General features: G+C 41.5%; 1 protein-coding gene across 13 annotated transcripts in view; it reads left to right on the top strand.

The window, feature by feature from the left end:
* Window positions 1-12,282, top strand: part of ppp1r13bb (protein phosphatase 1, regulatory subunit 13Bb) — a 28,568-nt gene extending 16,286 nt beyond the window's left edge. For 5 of the 13 annotated variants that reach the window (XM_031321722.2, XM_035995140.1, XM_035995132.1 and 2 more), the window contains 13 exons: window positions 558-732; window positions 1,010-1,209; window positions 1,717-1,881; window positions 2,137-2,329; window positions 3,094-3,222; window positions 5,431-5,564; window positions 5,769-6,219; window positions 7,400-8,181; window positions 8,273-8,425; window positions 8,511-8,644; window positions 8,752-8,918; window positions 9,157-9,356; window positions 9,928-12,282. In XM_031321722.2, coding sequence (XP_031177582.1) covers window positions 558-732; window positions 1,010-1,209; window positions 1,717-1,881; window positions 2,137-2,329; window positions 3,094-3,222; window positions 5,431-5,564; window positions 5,769-6,219; window positions 7,400-8,181; window positions 8,273-8,425; window positions 8,511-8,644; window positions 8,752-8,918; window positions 9,157-9,356; window positions 9,928-9,969 — 2,925 coding nt within the window. In that variant the 3' untranslated portion in view covers window positions 9,970-12,282. The remainder of the gene's footprint in view (window positions 1-557; window positions 733-1,009; window positions 1,210-1,716; window positions 1,882-2,136; window positions 2,330-3,093; window positions 3,223-5,430; window positions 5,565-5,768; window positions 6,220-7,399; window positions 8,182-8,272; window positions 8,426-8,510; window positions 8,645-8,751; window positions 8,919-9,156; window positions 9,357-9,927) is intronic. The other 8 variants (XM_035995134.1, XM_035995141.1, XM_035995135.1 and 5 more) reach the window with 7 other exon arrangements.
* The last annotated feature ends 3,591 nt before the right edge of the window (window positions 12,283-15,873 follow it).

Genomic DNA, 15,873 nt, shown 5'->3' on the forward strand with positions numbered 1-15,873 from the left:
GTGTCGGAGAAATGACATGGCACCGTCATAAAAAGGAGAATTCATCTTGTAATGGAAGGAATAACAACCTCCACACAACCTAACAAGGCGTTTCGGTGCGTCTAACCACCGGGCTTGTGGTGTGCTGATCAGTCAAGATCAGTCATGCAAGATGAAGCCCATTGTAGACGCGCAGATAGAAAGACTTATTTATCGCCTTTGTTGTGGTGTCTGAAAAGTAGGCCCCCATGAAGCCCCGCAGTCATTTGGAAACCTGGGCCTGTCGTTTCCTATTTTAGGACCATAACTGGAGCAGTTCTCAGTTGGGTAGAGAGATGAAGTCATCTGACCCGTTCTTCAGCCTTCAGACAGTCTTGACACAACACAGCATTTCATTTAGTGCATACAGTAGAAAGATTTAGCCTAATTTCAGGGTATGTCTGCCACAGAGATATCTTGTAAGCTTTGGGGTGGTGCCTTGCTGGTTGTAGTATTGAGACACTGTTGGATGCAGTTTGACATCATTTTTGTACCTTCTGTCGCCTATAAAACGTTGATCTCTGTCTCGTCCTCTGAAGGAGCAACGTTTGCGTTACCTGAAGCAGCAGGAGCGGCGTCAGCAGCAAAACGTTTCAGAGAGCGAGAAGCTGCAGAGGCTGAAAGACCGCGTGGAGAGCCAGGAGGCAAAGCTCAAGAAGATCCGGGCAATGAGAGGCCAGGTGGACTACAGCAAGGTCATCAATGGTAACCTGTGTATGTATACTTTCAATGTGTACCTCATTTAGTAACTCTGTTTTTAAACACTCATGCAGTTGTATATGTTTCTGACCAGGCCACTACAAATAACTACAATTTTGGGTGTGAGGTGATGTTATTCTCTTGCTGTCAGGTACTTAAATATATTTACATCAAGAGTTGGGAAGGAAGCCTAAACCCCACAACTGGAGCTGAGAAGAAAGATTGAAGAAGAAGTCACCAAACATGTAGGTTACAAATGAGCTAATGTGGTTTCTTGATTTCTCACATCCAGCGGCAGAGATTGAGCAAGTCAGCAGCCTGTTCCAAGAGAAGCAAGCCGAGTTACAGTCTGCAGTGCTGAGGGTGGAGCAGCTCAGCCTGCAGCTGGAGGACCTGCGCAGGGGAAAGCTCAACGGCATACAGACCGCCCTGGGGGGGCAAGTAACCGGCGCTGCAGCCCTAGAACTCCGGAAACTCTACCAGGAGCTTCAGGTACTGAGTAGTAGAAACGAGTAGGGATGTCCCTATCCGCTTTTTTGGCCCCCGATCCCAACTTTTAAAATATTGAATATCTGCCGATACAGAGTCCCGATCCGATACTTGTATTTGCCTAGATAATAGAGCTGCACACCGTTTTTTTGTTTACAAAAATAACTAAGTAAACAAAGTAACTAAAAGATGCCTTCAGCTTAATACATTTAACTTAGCATTTTTGTAAAATTCACATGTAAAATCAACTTCTACTTAGAATGGTGTAGAACTTACTGACGTAAATGATCGGAGTACTGCCGATCCCCGATCAGTTAAAAAAAATCCCATATTGGCTCCGATCTGATACTTCCCGATCCGATCACAACATCCCTAGAAACAAGTGCATTATCTAGTGACCACATTTATAGCTTCCACTATGTTTACTTTAAACCTGACTACAGTTATTGCAGGATCTATTGTCTAAGAGAATCTGTATGTGTGTTTGTGCCCCGCATTTATCACCCTCAGATCCGGAACAAGTTGAACCAGGAGCAAAACAGCAAGCTGAAGCAACAAAAGGACCTTCTCAACAAACGCAACATGGAAGTGACGCTCATGGACAAGCGCATCAGTGAGCTGCGGGAACGCCTCTACAAGAAAAGAGCTGAGGCACGTCAAAAAGAAAACCTTCCCGTAAGACTAAGAGCGCTCAACACATCTCCCCATTTAGACTCTTTTTGTGAAAATGCTTTTGGCAAAAGTTGTTGCTTATGTCCCTTTGCTCCGTAAACCATCTGCAATGTGGAAATTATTTCGCCTAAGGAAATAATTTCTTGTACTTTCTCGTGAAATACTATTGAATATATTATTATTATGTACATGTCATCTACATGTTGATTATTTCGCATTCAACATTTTTAAATTGTTTCTGACTTTCCCCTCTTATAGCTGAACAGAGCCAACGGGCCTCCCTCTCCCCAGCCTGCTCCTGGTACTCTGGGCCGTGTTGCTGCTGTCGGGCCGTACATCCAGGTGCCTGTACCGGGCCGGCAGGAAGGAGGCTACACCATACCACCAGATCCACTGAAGCCTCAGGCCCTGGGCGTTAATAACACAGCCAACCAAGGCCGCACCAAGTCAGGTTGGTTGAAACCCATACAATTACAATTGCAGTGCAGATCCCCCCCCCACTGTAAAACATAACTGTAGTACTGGATACAAAGTGAAACAATATCTTTAAGTTTTGTAAAGTGAATTTCTTGTTTGTTTTTTTCTGAAGAAAGCAGGAACATGGTCATGGTCAGTTAGATACTGGATTCATTTACAGAGTAGCTTGGATACATGTAAGATGAGATAAGATTAGATAAACTTTATTGTCCCAAAGGAAATTTGCCTTGGGCAAAAAGTGCTGACAACAGCTGCATACAAACACATACATTCAATTTCAATTATTCAGTTTGCAACAGACAGTACAGTACAATACATGACAGTACATAAGCAAACAATATACTTTGGGACAAGAAAAATAAAATAGAGATTGTCCGCTTGGTTGATATAGATTGCACAGGCCCTGATATACAGTAGTAGAGTATTGCATGTGTAGTCCCAGAGGCAGAAGTCTTACACGTTTTTACAAATCTTGCATGAAAACCTTGTGACTGAAATTCCCTCCTGGGCCCCAACTGTTAGTTTCCTTCCTACCTGACTTCTCAGTTAATTCTTTGCCTGGGCTTGATTTCTGTGATTTTCCTTTCCCTTCCTCTCTAACCCCCTTCTCTTCGTGTGCTGTGTATACTGTGATTCCCTTCCTTTTCTCTCCTCCTCTCTCATGTGTCTGTGCTGTCCTGTCTTTGTCATGTCTCTGTTTCACTGGGTGCGGGGTGGGGGAAACTCTTCCTGGGGCAGACGGTGTGCGAAAGCCTCCCGGCCCTTGGAAAGTGTCTGATTTAGACATCGTTGTGGACCCAGTACCCCCGTCCCTTCCAGAATTACAACCGGGCACCGGAGCCTCCACTGGCTCTGACGGCACGTCCCGTGAGTGCACAGTGCTGCATAAGCAGAGGGATGGCACTTCCTGAACCTTCTCTCTCAATTGTCACACGGGATCCTCAGCATGCACTAAGTTTTTACTCCATACAACAGCCATATCTTTTAAATATCAAAGTCAGTTTGATTGGCAAAGAATGTAAGATGATCAAAATTGTATTCTGCTCCGATCACTCCTTGAGCCCCCTACGCTCTAGTCACCAACTGATGTTTTTATACTCCACAAAACAGATTCACTTTAAAAGTAATGGAACCAATTTTGTCCACCAGACAAATCAAAGCTTCCATGCACAGCTGGGGAATCGGAGGAGGAGATGAGCATCTGTGCCTAGTTAATGTGAAAAATGGCTGACTGATGGAAGCATCCTCGTTTGGCATTATTAATCTCTCCTGTCAGTGCAGCATTTGAGCCAGTTTTTTTTCTGAACTTGAGAGAGCACATGTTGACATTTAATTTGGAGTGTTTCCTCTGTGGATCGACGAATGACGTCAAAGTAGTGGGGTGCCATCTTGAAACACTTAGCTGCCACCTGCAGAAATTTGATGCTCTTAATCGTAGTTGACATCATATGAAGAAAGTGTCACTGCTGACCCCTGTGTGTGTTTGTACACTTCTGAGAAGGTTCAATAAGTCGAGTGCCTCTTCAATTTACACATGCAAAGCAGTCCAAGATATTTTGGGTTTTGTTCTAATTTGATAACATCCCCGGCCTGCCTAACCTTAACCTTCACACCACATTGTCACAACCAAGCTGTGAGAATCACTTTTAGTTGTCAAACACTTAACGTGCACAAGGAAATTAACTTGTACGTGTTAAAACATCATCTGATTCACTTAGCAGCTGTGTCACTCCTGATAACCTGTGAAGACCCAGATCAAGCTGTTTCCTTTTTAGTGTTAGTAGAACTGCTGCATTATTACTGTATTCACCTCTAGCAATGCTACATTGAAAGAAAATATTGGAAGCTGCTTTTTAAACAGATTTCCCAATCAACCACACTTGTATAGCTCTACTGTATTGTTTGTTTGTTTCAAAGTTACCATTGGTACTAAATAGCATATTGGACATCTGAATAGCCATAATTGGCGTTTGATACTTTTTGGGTCTACTCAGTTATTGTAATATTATACAACAACATTCCTTTACCACAACTATGTTGTTTTGTTTGTTTTCTTTTTTCCATCCTCTTTCTTTTCAACCTATCCTTGCATCCTTTTTTTCCCTCCAAGTATTCAGTTTAGTCTTGGAGACAAATGGTACTGACATTACTGGCAGTCCCTGAATTTCCTACTAAATTGCAATTTAGTTACCATTTACCAAATGTAACTAAATTAAAACACTAAATACAAGAACACAGTAGCAAAGATACTAATGCAGATACATTCATTGTCGTCATTGCAGTGAAGTGAAGGCTCAGGATTTTTATCCTATTGATCAGTGGCCCCTCTTAAAACATTTAATGTGTAATTGTTTTCTTTAAGAAGAACAGTAGGATCCTTTGTGCAAGAAATAAAACATTTAGTGATGTGCCAGACGTGTAACATTTTGAGAAAGACAGACAAACAACTGACCATAAATAGTTGAAGTGCCTTCCTGAAAAGTCAGCTGATAGAAATGTTCTATGGGAAGTGTCTTATCCTTCGGTCAATGTGTATGTATTATCAGTGTTGTAAGTAAATGGTACATTAAGCCATTTCTCTGCAGTCGTGGCAGTATATGGAATCAAGCTTTTAGCAGGAGTTTGTGATTTGATTCTCCCATTATCTTTGCTTATACATGTAAAATATGCTGAATTCAGGTCAACAAAAAGGCAACAAGGAGTGTGTTTGAATGTCTCTTTTAATGGTGTCTGGTTAATAGGATAAACTTCTCAAAATCCTGAACCCTCCATTTAACACCAATCCTAGGTCAAAATGGTACAGATATGTGTTCTATGTGTATACAATGTTACACATACTTATGTTCTTGAAATACCATCACTAATATTCCACTTTATAATTATCACACAAAGTCACACATCTCCTAATGTGAAAATGAGAAACCGTTACCGTTTAGACCTAGCTCTGGTGGACATGCTTTGTCACTACCCTGAGTTGTTAAAGAGGCCTATGCTTTTCATACCACCTCAATCATCGGGTATGGTCTTTTTTTCTCTCTTTTGCAAACCACTTACGGTGTCCTGTTTGTGCCCTAGCTAATGATACTGGTTGGCCTACTTTAGGCAAGACCACCACATCTCTAAAGCCTCCTGAGAGACGAGACTCAGGGACTGATACCCAGGGCAAGAGCCCTCCCTCAGGCTCCCCCGTCACTCCAAGTGCAGAAAAGGTTTGTCCTCTTTCTTCTAACCCGTGCATTTTGTAGTTGTTAACCTCCTGGTATAATGCAACAAACATGTTTTATGTTTGAGATTGTGCTAGAGATAAACATTACATACTGTCTTGATTAAATGTAATTCAATTTCTCTGTGCAAAATTAAAAAGAAAACTTGTATTGATGGGTGTTTGCGTGTGATTTTATGTTACTTCACAGGTGCTAGACCCCAAAATGACTGTGTCCTCTCCTGCCATATCCAAGCCACAGCCGCCTCCCTATGGCTCCCACCTCACCTCTGCAAACTCGGCCAGCTCCTTGGATCGGCGCAAGGATGTACCTCCTCCTCGCCCGCTCCCGAACCCACCAGCACCTGCTTGGCCCCGCGTCCCTGCATCCACAGGCTCATCCTCGCAGCAGATCCAGCAGCGAATCTCAGTGCCGCCAAGTCCCACCTTTCAGCCTAATGCACCGCTTTTCCCTCCTGGGCTGAGTGAGCGGCTGGATCCCCCACCAGCTGTGGCAGTGCGCCCCTTCATCCCAGACCGAGGATCACGGCCTCAGTCGCCCCGAAAGGGCCCACCTACCATGAACTCCAGCTCCATCTATCACATGTACCTCCAGCAGGCAGCGCCAAAGAGCCAGCCACTCAAGCCTGCTCTCAAAGCAGGTAAGAGCTGGGTTTGAAGAGACGGTCCAGTTTGTGAGGCCTCATATGTATGATAAAGAGAAAATGTTTTTTTTGTTTTTTTTATTGGTATTTTAATCATGCATTACGTTCTGAATTGTGATATAGTGTCTCTTTCAGCATTGTTAGATCCAATGTTGTCTTCTTAGATAATAAATAAAAATGGTAATTTGGCCCTTGAGACTTTTATAAAAAGTACAGCAGATAGTAATTTCAACATTTACCAAAAGTAAATTGTGTCAGTTAGTGCTGACGGAATTAGTCAATTCATCTTATAGACTTTTAGCCTTTTCTTTTATTCCACAGAGACCCTTCAAGGAGGGATATAGACAATTGGGCTGGGAAATATGTATATCGTATTATCGATCGTAATATAAGACTAGATATCTTCTTAAATTTTGAGTATCGTCATAGTAATCGTTTTAAAGTCTGTATTACAGTAAAGTGATGTAATTTTCTGAACTTACCAGACTGTTCTAGCTGTTCTATTATTCGCCTTTACCCACCTAATCATTATATCCACATTAGTGATGATTATTTATCTAAAATCTCCTTGTGAAAATATTTTGTGAAAGCACCAATTGTCAACCCTACAATATCGTTGAAATATCGGCATGAAGGCATTTGGTCAAGAATATCGTGATATTTGATATTCTCCATATCGCCCAGACCTAATAGCTATAGTTGCAAATAAAAATCAAAAGAGACAAGGTGGTCTGTGGCTCACAATACAGTAAAGAAGAAAACAATAAGTAAATAAACAATGTGCAAATGAATACACTGTGGTAAACATACAGAAGTTACGTCAACTCAGATCGGTAGTCCTAAATGTAAATAAACTGAAATTGTTTTAACAAAAAGGAATTGACAACAGTTTTGACTTTTAATTAATCTTGTTTATGTGTCAAGAGAAACATGCTAAACATTAGGTTGTTGCAACCTCAAATATATATATATATATATATATATATATTTTTTTTTTTTTTCCTGTTGTAAATTGAATACCTTTAGTTTTTGGACTGTGAGAAAATTTTAAGAGGTCACCTGCTGACTGTCTGACTAATCGAATAATTGAAAAAATTGACAGGTAAATGAATAATGAAATTAATGATGATGTCAATGCCCTCCCATATGTAATACCACACTCTCTGTTTGTCTCCAGTATATGGGAAGCCTGTTCTCCCCCCCAGCTCGACCCCCCCCTCGCCTCTGCCTTTCGCCCCGGCAGGAGGGGCCTTCCCATTGCTCCAAGGCCACCTCAGTGGTGAGGACACTTTGGACGGAGAATTTGATGATCACGAGTACTTCCAGCACCCAGAGCCGTTAGCGCCTCCTCCCAGTGTGGAGAACATCCCACGACCACTCAGCCCTACTAAGCTAACACCCATGGTACACTCCCCGCTGCGCTACCAAAGTGACATTGATCTTGAGGTGCTCCGCAAAAAACTGGCCAACGCTCCGAGACCGCTCAAGAAGCGCAGCTCCATCACAGAACCGGAGGGCCCCAGCGGACCCAACATCCAGAAACTGCTCTACCAGAGGTTCAACACTCTAGCAGGAGGCATAGAGGGAAATGGAGTCAGTGGATCAGGAAGTGGCAACGGTGCAGGTAATGGAACGCCATTTTATCAGCCAGCTAATCCTCCCGCATATCTGGGAGGCGACTCTGTGGCCGACACCGACAATGGCAACCTCCCCTCTGAGACGCCACTACCACCACCACCAGGGGGACAGGAGCTGGGCTCTGAGGCTCCGCCTCCATCTACTGACGCTAATGACAATGAGCCGCTGCCCTCGCCACCAGAGCTGGATCCTGCTGAAGCAGAGGAAGCAGAGGAGGACGACAACAACAACAACGTGGGAAGCTCTGAGGCGTCGTTGCCCAGCCCCGTGCTGGAGGTGACCACTCCAGAAGAGAGCGGCAAAGTGGTCTCACAGGCCCTGGTGAGACACGCATCAGCAGACTTATTATTGCAATGAAAGAGTTACATTTTCAATAAATAAAGTTGTAACGGATTTCTCTGCATCGTCACAGGAGAAGCGCACAAACCTGAAGAAGCCAAACTCTGAGCGCACTGGCCACGGCTTCAGGGTGAAGTTCAACCCTCTGGCCCTGCTGCTGGATGCCTCATTGGAGGGAGAGTTTGACCTTGTCCAGAGGATCATCTATGAGGTATGTCACGACTGTGTGAGTATACTTTTGATTTATTAGTATTTGCACACAATTCCGTACAAGCACTCATCTTTTCATCTGGGTCTTTCTTTTCTTCCAGGTGGAGAATCCTAGCACTGCCAATGACGAGGGCATCACACCCCTGCACAATGCAGTGTGCGCGGGACATCACCACATTGTCAAGTTCCTGCTGGATTTTGGTGTGAACGTCAATGCTGCAGACAGTGATGGATGGTGAGTGATGATGTCACACATTTTTAAGAAATTTCATTAAGTTTGATTTTGCTGTTGTATCCTTCCATTTATATATTATGTTTGTTTTTCCTTGTTTGCTTGAACAGGACTCCGCTTCACTGCGCCGCGTCCTGCAACAGTGTTCATCTCTGCAAGTTGTTGGTCGAGTCAGGGGCCGCCATCTTTGCCAGCACCATTAGTGATGTGGAGACTGCTGCAGATAAATGCGAGGAAATGGAAGAGGGCTACATCCAGTGCTCCCAGTTTCTATATGGTGAGAAACAACCTAGTCCAGGGTGCACAGATGTTATTCCAAAAGGACTAGTTCACTTCAAAATTTCAAAATCTCTGTCCGTCCAAGATTTATTACAGGTTGTACAAACCGAACCAAACACCTTAGCTCTGGTACTGTACAGCAACGTGGTTTAAGTTGGAAAAAGTCTTTGTGAGATGACTTTGTTTCTAAAGATATTGGTGTGATGTTGATAGTCTGTTTTTGGCCTCTTATGCAGGTGTTCAGGAGAAGTTGGGTGTAATGAACAAGGGGACCGTGTATGCTCTGTGGGATTACAAAACTCAGAACCAGGACGAGCTGGCGTTCAGCGAGGGGGACGCCATCACTATTCTGCGACGACAGGACGACAGTGAAACAGAGTGGTGGTGGGCGCGACTCGAGGACAACGAGGGCTACGTGCCCCGCAACCTGCTGGGGGTAACAACAAAATACATTATTTGTCACATGATTCCATCAGCTCCTCAGTAGGGTAGGGAAGAGCTAGACAAGTTATCATGGCTGATGCATGGCATTTCTTTTCCCATTTTCTGATTTGTTTATGCTTATTAATGAATGTAGAGCTGAAATCATGAGTAGATTAGTCGAAGGACAGAAAAGGAATTGCCAACTATTTTGATATTTTTGATAATTGGTTATAATTTTTCAAGCAAGAATACCAAACATAGACTAATAATAAGTTAAGAGCAGGCTGAAAAGCAGTGTTTTATTATTTGGTTGAAGGTTTCAAGCCTGTTTCCCCTCTGTGACCTCTGAGGAACAAAATCTGCAGATTAATCGATATTAAAAATAATCGTTGCATCCCTAAATGACCTGTTCGTTGCTATTCTCTGTTAAATGTGTTTAAGATTCTGACAAATTATCAATTACTAATATGAATACATTTTGAGTCATGGGTACACAGGGAGGTCAGTGACCAATGCACTAATGTTCATAATAACACATTAGTCATGTTAAACATTCCTCCTGTTTGTGGTTGTTTTCTTTGCAGCTCTATCCTAGGATCAAGCCTCGTCAGCGCTCCCTGGCATAGTGTCTCACTCCGCTGACCTCTGGCTAACAGCTGGACTAGTGACAAAAACCAAGAGCAGAGAACAAAGGAGCCTGGTGCTCTGTCTTCTCCCCGTGGCCATAACCTCCCCCGGCCTTGTGCTTCTCACAAAATCCTTATTCTCTGACGCAGTGGGCACCGAAATCTGATACCCATATTTACATCTACACACACATAGAAACACTCAATGAAACACAAGCACTCCAAATGCGAAAAATCTCTTAAACCACTCCATCCTGATTTGCACCCCCAACCACCACCACCTTTCAACCTATTGCTCTGTCATTGTCCCAACTTGATCTTACTCCGATTCAGTGTCAGCTCTGTATCAGACATCAACTTGAAGAATAAAACACTAACCCATGTCTCAGTATTTCTTGCAGTGGACTCTTCAGCCATGAGTTCTGTGGTGGCACTGGTTTACATGACACTGTACTGTATGTTGACTGGAAGTCATCTCTGCTGGTGAGGCGTTGCTGATTTTTGTTAGTGGAATGTACTTTGAGTTATAGGACATTAAGTATTTTTTTTAATGCCAGTTTGATCCCCTTGCACGACAGATGTGCTCTGTGTTTGATTTTGCTGTAGTCTAACCACCAAAGATGAATATAGGTTTACCCATTTTAATTCTATTACTCCCTAAGACCTTGAAGAAAGGTTGAGGAACAACAATTGATTTGCTGCTATCAGTATTGATTAATGATCTAAAGTCCTTTTTAGATATGCTCAAGGAGCAGGAAATGGATTCAGGACGGGAAAATAGAAAATGTTGTAAACCCTCAGTATTAACTACACAGGCCAGTCAAAACAAATCCAGCGTATTAAAGAAAAGGATGGATCGCATTTCATGAACATCATTGCAAGACTTGTTTTTTTTCATTCAGTGTCACCTGTTCAGAATCTAGGAGTATTGTGGATGATTCAGTTTTTTTCTGTAATGGGAGATTTCGAGATGCATCAAGCTGTGTGAAAACACTGATTGAATGAACAATCAAAATATTCACACAGAATTTGTATTTTTGTTAGCCTGATGATCACTGAAATGAACGGCTCATGCTGCAGTTTCGAAAAGATATTGGGATGGAAGTAGAATACAAACAGTATTTTTGCTTTAAACCAACCAAGGTTGCCAGATGAGAAGTTGTGTCTGCACAACATCTGTAGAGTATGTATAAAGGTTACAAATTTAAAAGATCTAAAGGTATTGCAGCAATTAGGAATTGGAAAAAAGTTTTTTTTAATAGTTCTAAATTCCACAGTGGTGAGACAGGTAAGAATCAGATCCACGGAGATCTTAATGGTGTTATTAGGTCATTTTTGCTATTTTCAAGTCATTTGCAGTATGTATAATGTTTTTAGGCATTTATAAGTTGGTTCTCACTACAGAGATTCATAGTTTTTTCTGGCAACTGACAACATGACAAGAAGACCTGCAAGCAGTGTCTCTACATGAAAAGAAGAACTTGCAAATATTTAACAAAATCCTGCACTGCACCTCAAAAAACACTGAAATCATCACTCAAACCACAATAAAAAACTTTGTTCCCCCACTAGACAAAGTTAACACTCAATATTAATAACTTATTTTTGTTCTACTAGCTGCTAAGTAGATCTCTGGGCACTTACAACGTTGCAGTTATTTTTCTGTGGCTGTGACAAACTCCACTTGAAACACTTAATCTCAGGACCAACATGGTGCTGCTGACACTGTTCCACCACTAAACTAGTGATCATATTTCTATTTTCTATATCAACAAACATCACGTTCAATTGAGCAGCAAACCAAAAAAAAAAAAAACAGGATCAGCAGTGGGCATAAATGATTGATCGATGAAGAGACGGTTATTGTGTCTGAAATGTAACATGAACACACAAATGTTCAGATTCAGTCTTTAAATTTGCTTTGGACAATCCTGAATTTGCCCAGTTCTCTTCCTCCAGCTGCCCCCCTTTCAGGTATACACCATTCCAGTAACACTAATACATGCGTTATATGTCACATTATTGAACATCTAGAGTCCAACAACTTGTTCTGACCCCTGAGTGACTGAGTGGTATGCCAGGTGTACTAATGGCCCAGGCTTTATGATAGCTTAATCTGTACATAGTGTGAGGAGATGTGTTCTATGTCTGTTTGCTGTATGGACAAGTGGGCTTTCTGTATAAACGCTGTACTCACACATTGAATTCTGTAAATGTGAACAATAAAACAGAAGCTCTGGCATGACTAATGTATTTCAGTGTCGTATCAGCAAAATAATGCAGTTTTTCATTTTATAAAATGTGTAAATATTGTTAATGTGTGAATTGTTCTCTTTTTCTAAGGTCATGAATGAAATCAAGATTTACTGAGAAGCGGCTCTATCTTAAGAAATTTGACATGAATATGGAGAAACTAAACTTAGCACAAAAAGTAATAAAAGGAAATTTGTGTTTGGTAGATTATTTCTCTGTGGTAACAATGCTTTTTGGCAATAAATATTCTACCGTTGGAAAGCCTGTTTAGTTCCCTTTCAAATGGTGCCCCATTTGTAAGGAACATGCATTTGTGGGATGAGCAGCAGTGCTGAGTATGTGGGTTGCACCCATGAAAAATTTGCTAAATCTTCTCTGCCATTGCCCTTCACCGTCAGGTCCGTTTGCGCTGGTGTCCGCAACACGTGCACTGGAACCTGAACATGTGGAGGAACATTATGTTCAGTGATGAGTCCAGATTCTGCCTACAGCAGTTGGATCGTAGGGTCAAAGTGTGGAGAAGACGCAGAGAACGCTATGCTGATTGCTGCACCGATAGAGTAACACCTTTTGGTTGAGGCAGTGTGATGGTGTGGGGCGGCATCTCCCTCACTGGAAAAACGAGGCTTGTCATCATTGGAGACGATCTCAATGCAGAGAGATGAGATTCTGCAACCAGTGGCAATCCCATATCTCCACAGTCTGAGACCGAACTCTATCCTCCAAGATGACAACACTCGCCCCCACAGGGCGGGGTTTATCAGAGACTACCTCCAGAATGTGGGAGTGGAGAGGATGGAATGGCCTGCCAGCAGTCCTGACCTCAACCTCATTGAACACTTGTGGGATCAGCTTGGGCGTGCTGTTCGTGCCAGAGTGACCAACACAACCACGTTGGCTGACTTGCAACAAATGCTGGTTGAAGAATGGGCTGCCATCCCACAGCAGTGCGTGATCAGGCTGGTGATCAGCATGAGGAGGAGGTGCCAGGCTGTTGTAGCCATGTATGGTTCTTCCACACGCTACAGGCTCCTGTTTGTGAAATGAATAAATTGTTACATTGCCAATATGTCTTGTTTCTTCAAACTTCAATCATCCAATCCACCAAACAAGTCAATGGCAGAATAAGCTGTTTGGCATTGGCAGAGAAGATTTGGCAAATTTTTCATGGACGCAACCCACATACTCAGTGCTGCTGCTCATCCCACAAATGCATGCTCCTTACAAATGGGGCACCATTTGAAAGGGAACTAAACAGGCTTTCCAACGGTATAAGATTTATTGCCAAAAAGCATTGTTAACACAGAGAAATAATCTACCAAACACAAATTTCCTTACTTTTTGTGCTAAGTTTAGTATATAGAGCTGCTGTAGGAGGTCTATTAGTCTAATTTGACTGATCTAAAGAGACAAACCTTTAAAATTCCCACATAAAGTAAAATAAGAAAATTGAAGAATTCAAAGGGGGCAGAAATTAATTTATAAGACTTTTACATATTCAAAAGTCAACATTATTTGTTAAAAGATGTGTGAATGCTATTGCTACAGAGCTCTAAATCCAGTGAATAGTGTGTAATCTGTGGGGTTTATATCAAGTCAAATTTTCACTAACCTCACTGTGGTCAGACTCATGTTCACCCAGGACGAAAATCGAATCAAATAAAAACAGGATGTGTCTTTTACGTTTTAACCCTGGGTTTTCCTGATTTTTCTGCGTGTCCAAATCAAATGTCTGATTTTCAAATAAAAAGTAACATTTAAGTTATGGTTTAAATATGAGCTGTAGTTGACAGCTCATTTATGGAGGTGAATATCCCAGAAAGAAAGATGGGTTTATTCTCCACTACATACACACTTTTGCTTCCAAGTTGCTGTATGGCCCTGTAGTAATAGAATTGGTAAATTCAGTATTTACAAAGCAAACTGTGCTCAGACAGAATGCTGTCCAGGGGGATTTACAGTGCAATTACATGTTACAGCAGACAAGTCACAAATACATAAAAATATAACTAGAAACTAAACTAAATAAAAAAAAAAAATTAAATGAGGGTGCCTGGGGATATGTGCAAATGTGTAAATGGTGCAAGACTAGCACATACTTGTATAGTGTAGTATATCTTGTAATTCTATGGAAATGTGCTTTGCTGGAATTGCACATAGATGAGCATATAGACACACAGGTACTGATACAGAGAAGTACACTACATAGATGCATAGTAAAAATGAATTAAAAAGCAAAACCACAGTTGTGATTTGAAGGTGAATAAATTCAATATTATAATGTTAAGAATCCCCAAACAGATGTATAGCAGGTTTTTACCATTCCTTAAACTCCTGTTTTTGCTCCAGCATTATGCAACTACTGTAGGAAGTGAAAGACAAATAGTTTAGGTCTATACTACTGTTTTCTCAATAAATGGGGACCTCTGGTGGCCTAATACTGAACTGTACACCAGGAAGAAGATGTGATGCAAGGTAAAACCACCAGGTGCCAAAGTAATTTCTTGGATGTCAAATGTAATGAACTACTAATATTGGCGAACACAAATCAATGTTTTTTCTCTTCCAGTTAAAAGAAATATGTCAATACAAGATTTTATAAGAAACAACATTGTTAAAATAAGAATATGGCCTCTGTCATTCCCTTAATGCTCCACCTCAACCAGATGCATCAGTATTAACATTTAAATAATATAATTGGTTGGAGTTGTTACACTGGGGGATATATCTCGGTGGCATATTAGCCATATTGGACTCCCTCCTTTAGAATTGGTTTGAAAGACACACTAAATTGTTGGAAATGTAAGACAGGGGACGGCCAATTACTTTATATCTTATGGTCCTGTGATAAGGTCCAGGAATTTAGGACCGTGATACATGATAACCTATGTCGGATTGCAGGGACCCAGGTTGCATTCCGCCCAAGATTATTTGTTCTGGGAGATGGGTCAATCCTAAACGGGATGGATAAGCACATAAGAAGCTGGGTCCAGACGATAGCCAGACAGATTATTTTAAGAGGATGGAGGAATGAATGGCTGTCGTCAACCCAAGAGTGGCTTTATGAAATGGCTAGGGTGGCAGCGTTTGAAAAAAAGTCTTATAAACAGTTTGCCAGATTAAATGTCTACACTAGAAAATGGGGAAAGCACCTGAGCTTTCTGGAGCTTTCTAAGAAGCAATGTACTGTGGAGAGACGTAGGCCTATACAATAATGCTTATTGTTTTATCACATAGGCCTATATATATATATATATATATATATATATATATATTTATTTGGTTTACAGCTGTTTATTTTGTCATTATTTTATTGTATTATTGAATAATTATGGTCGATAATTGTCTTAAGTTTTCTTTGAGTAAGTGGTGATGATGAATGAGGGTGTTCGGGAGGAGGGGGTGTGTTAATGTTGTAAATTGTGTGTTTTGTATGCTTTAAAAAAAAAATTAAATTGTTAATCATCAAAAATGTTCAGTTTAGATACTTTAAAGCTGTGGTATGCACTTTATTTTTGGCGTTGTTGGGCAACAATTCCATAACAATCTTCCACTATATTGTAATTCAAGTGGTCTGAGAGAAAACTAGATTTCCGCACCTCCTCTTGGCTCTGTATTCAGGCTCCAGAAAATCTATCCGTCATGGAGGAC

The sequence above is a fragment of the Sander lucioperca genome, chromosome 19 (assembly GCF_008315115.2).
Source record: "Sander lucioperca isolate FBNREF2018 chromosome 19, SLUC_FBN_1.2, whole genome shotgun sequence".
NCBI lineage: Eukaryota > Metazoa > Chordata > Actinopteri > Perciformes > Percidae > Sander > Sander lucioperca.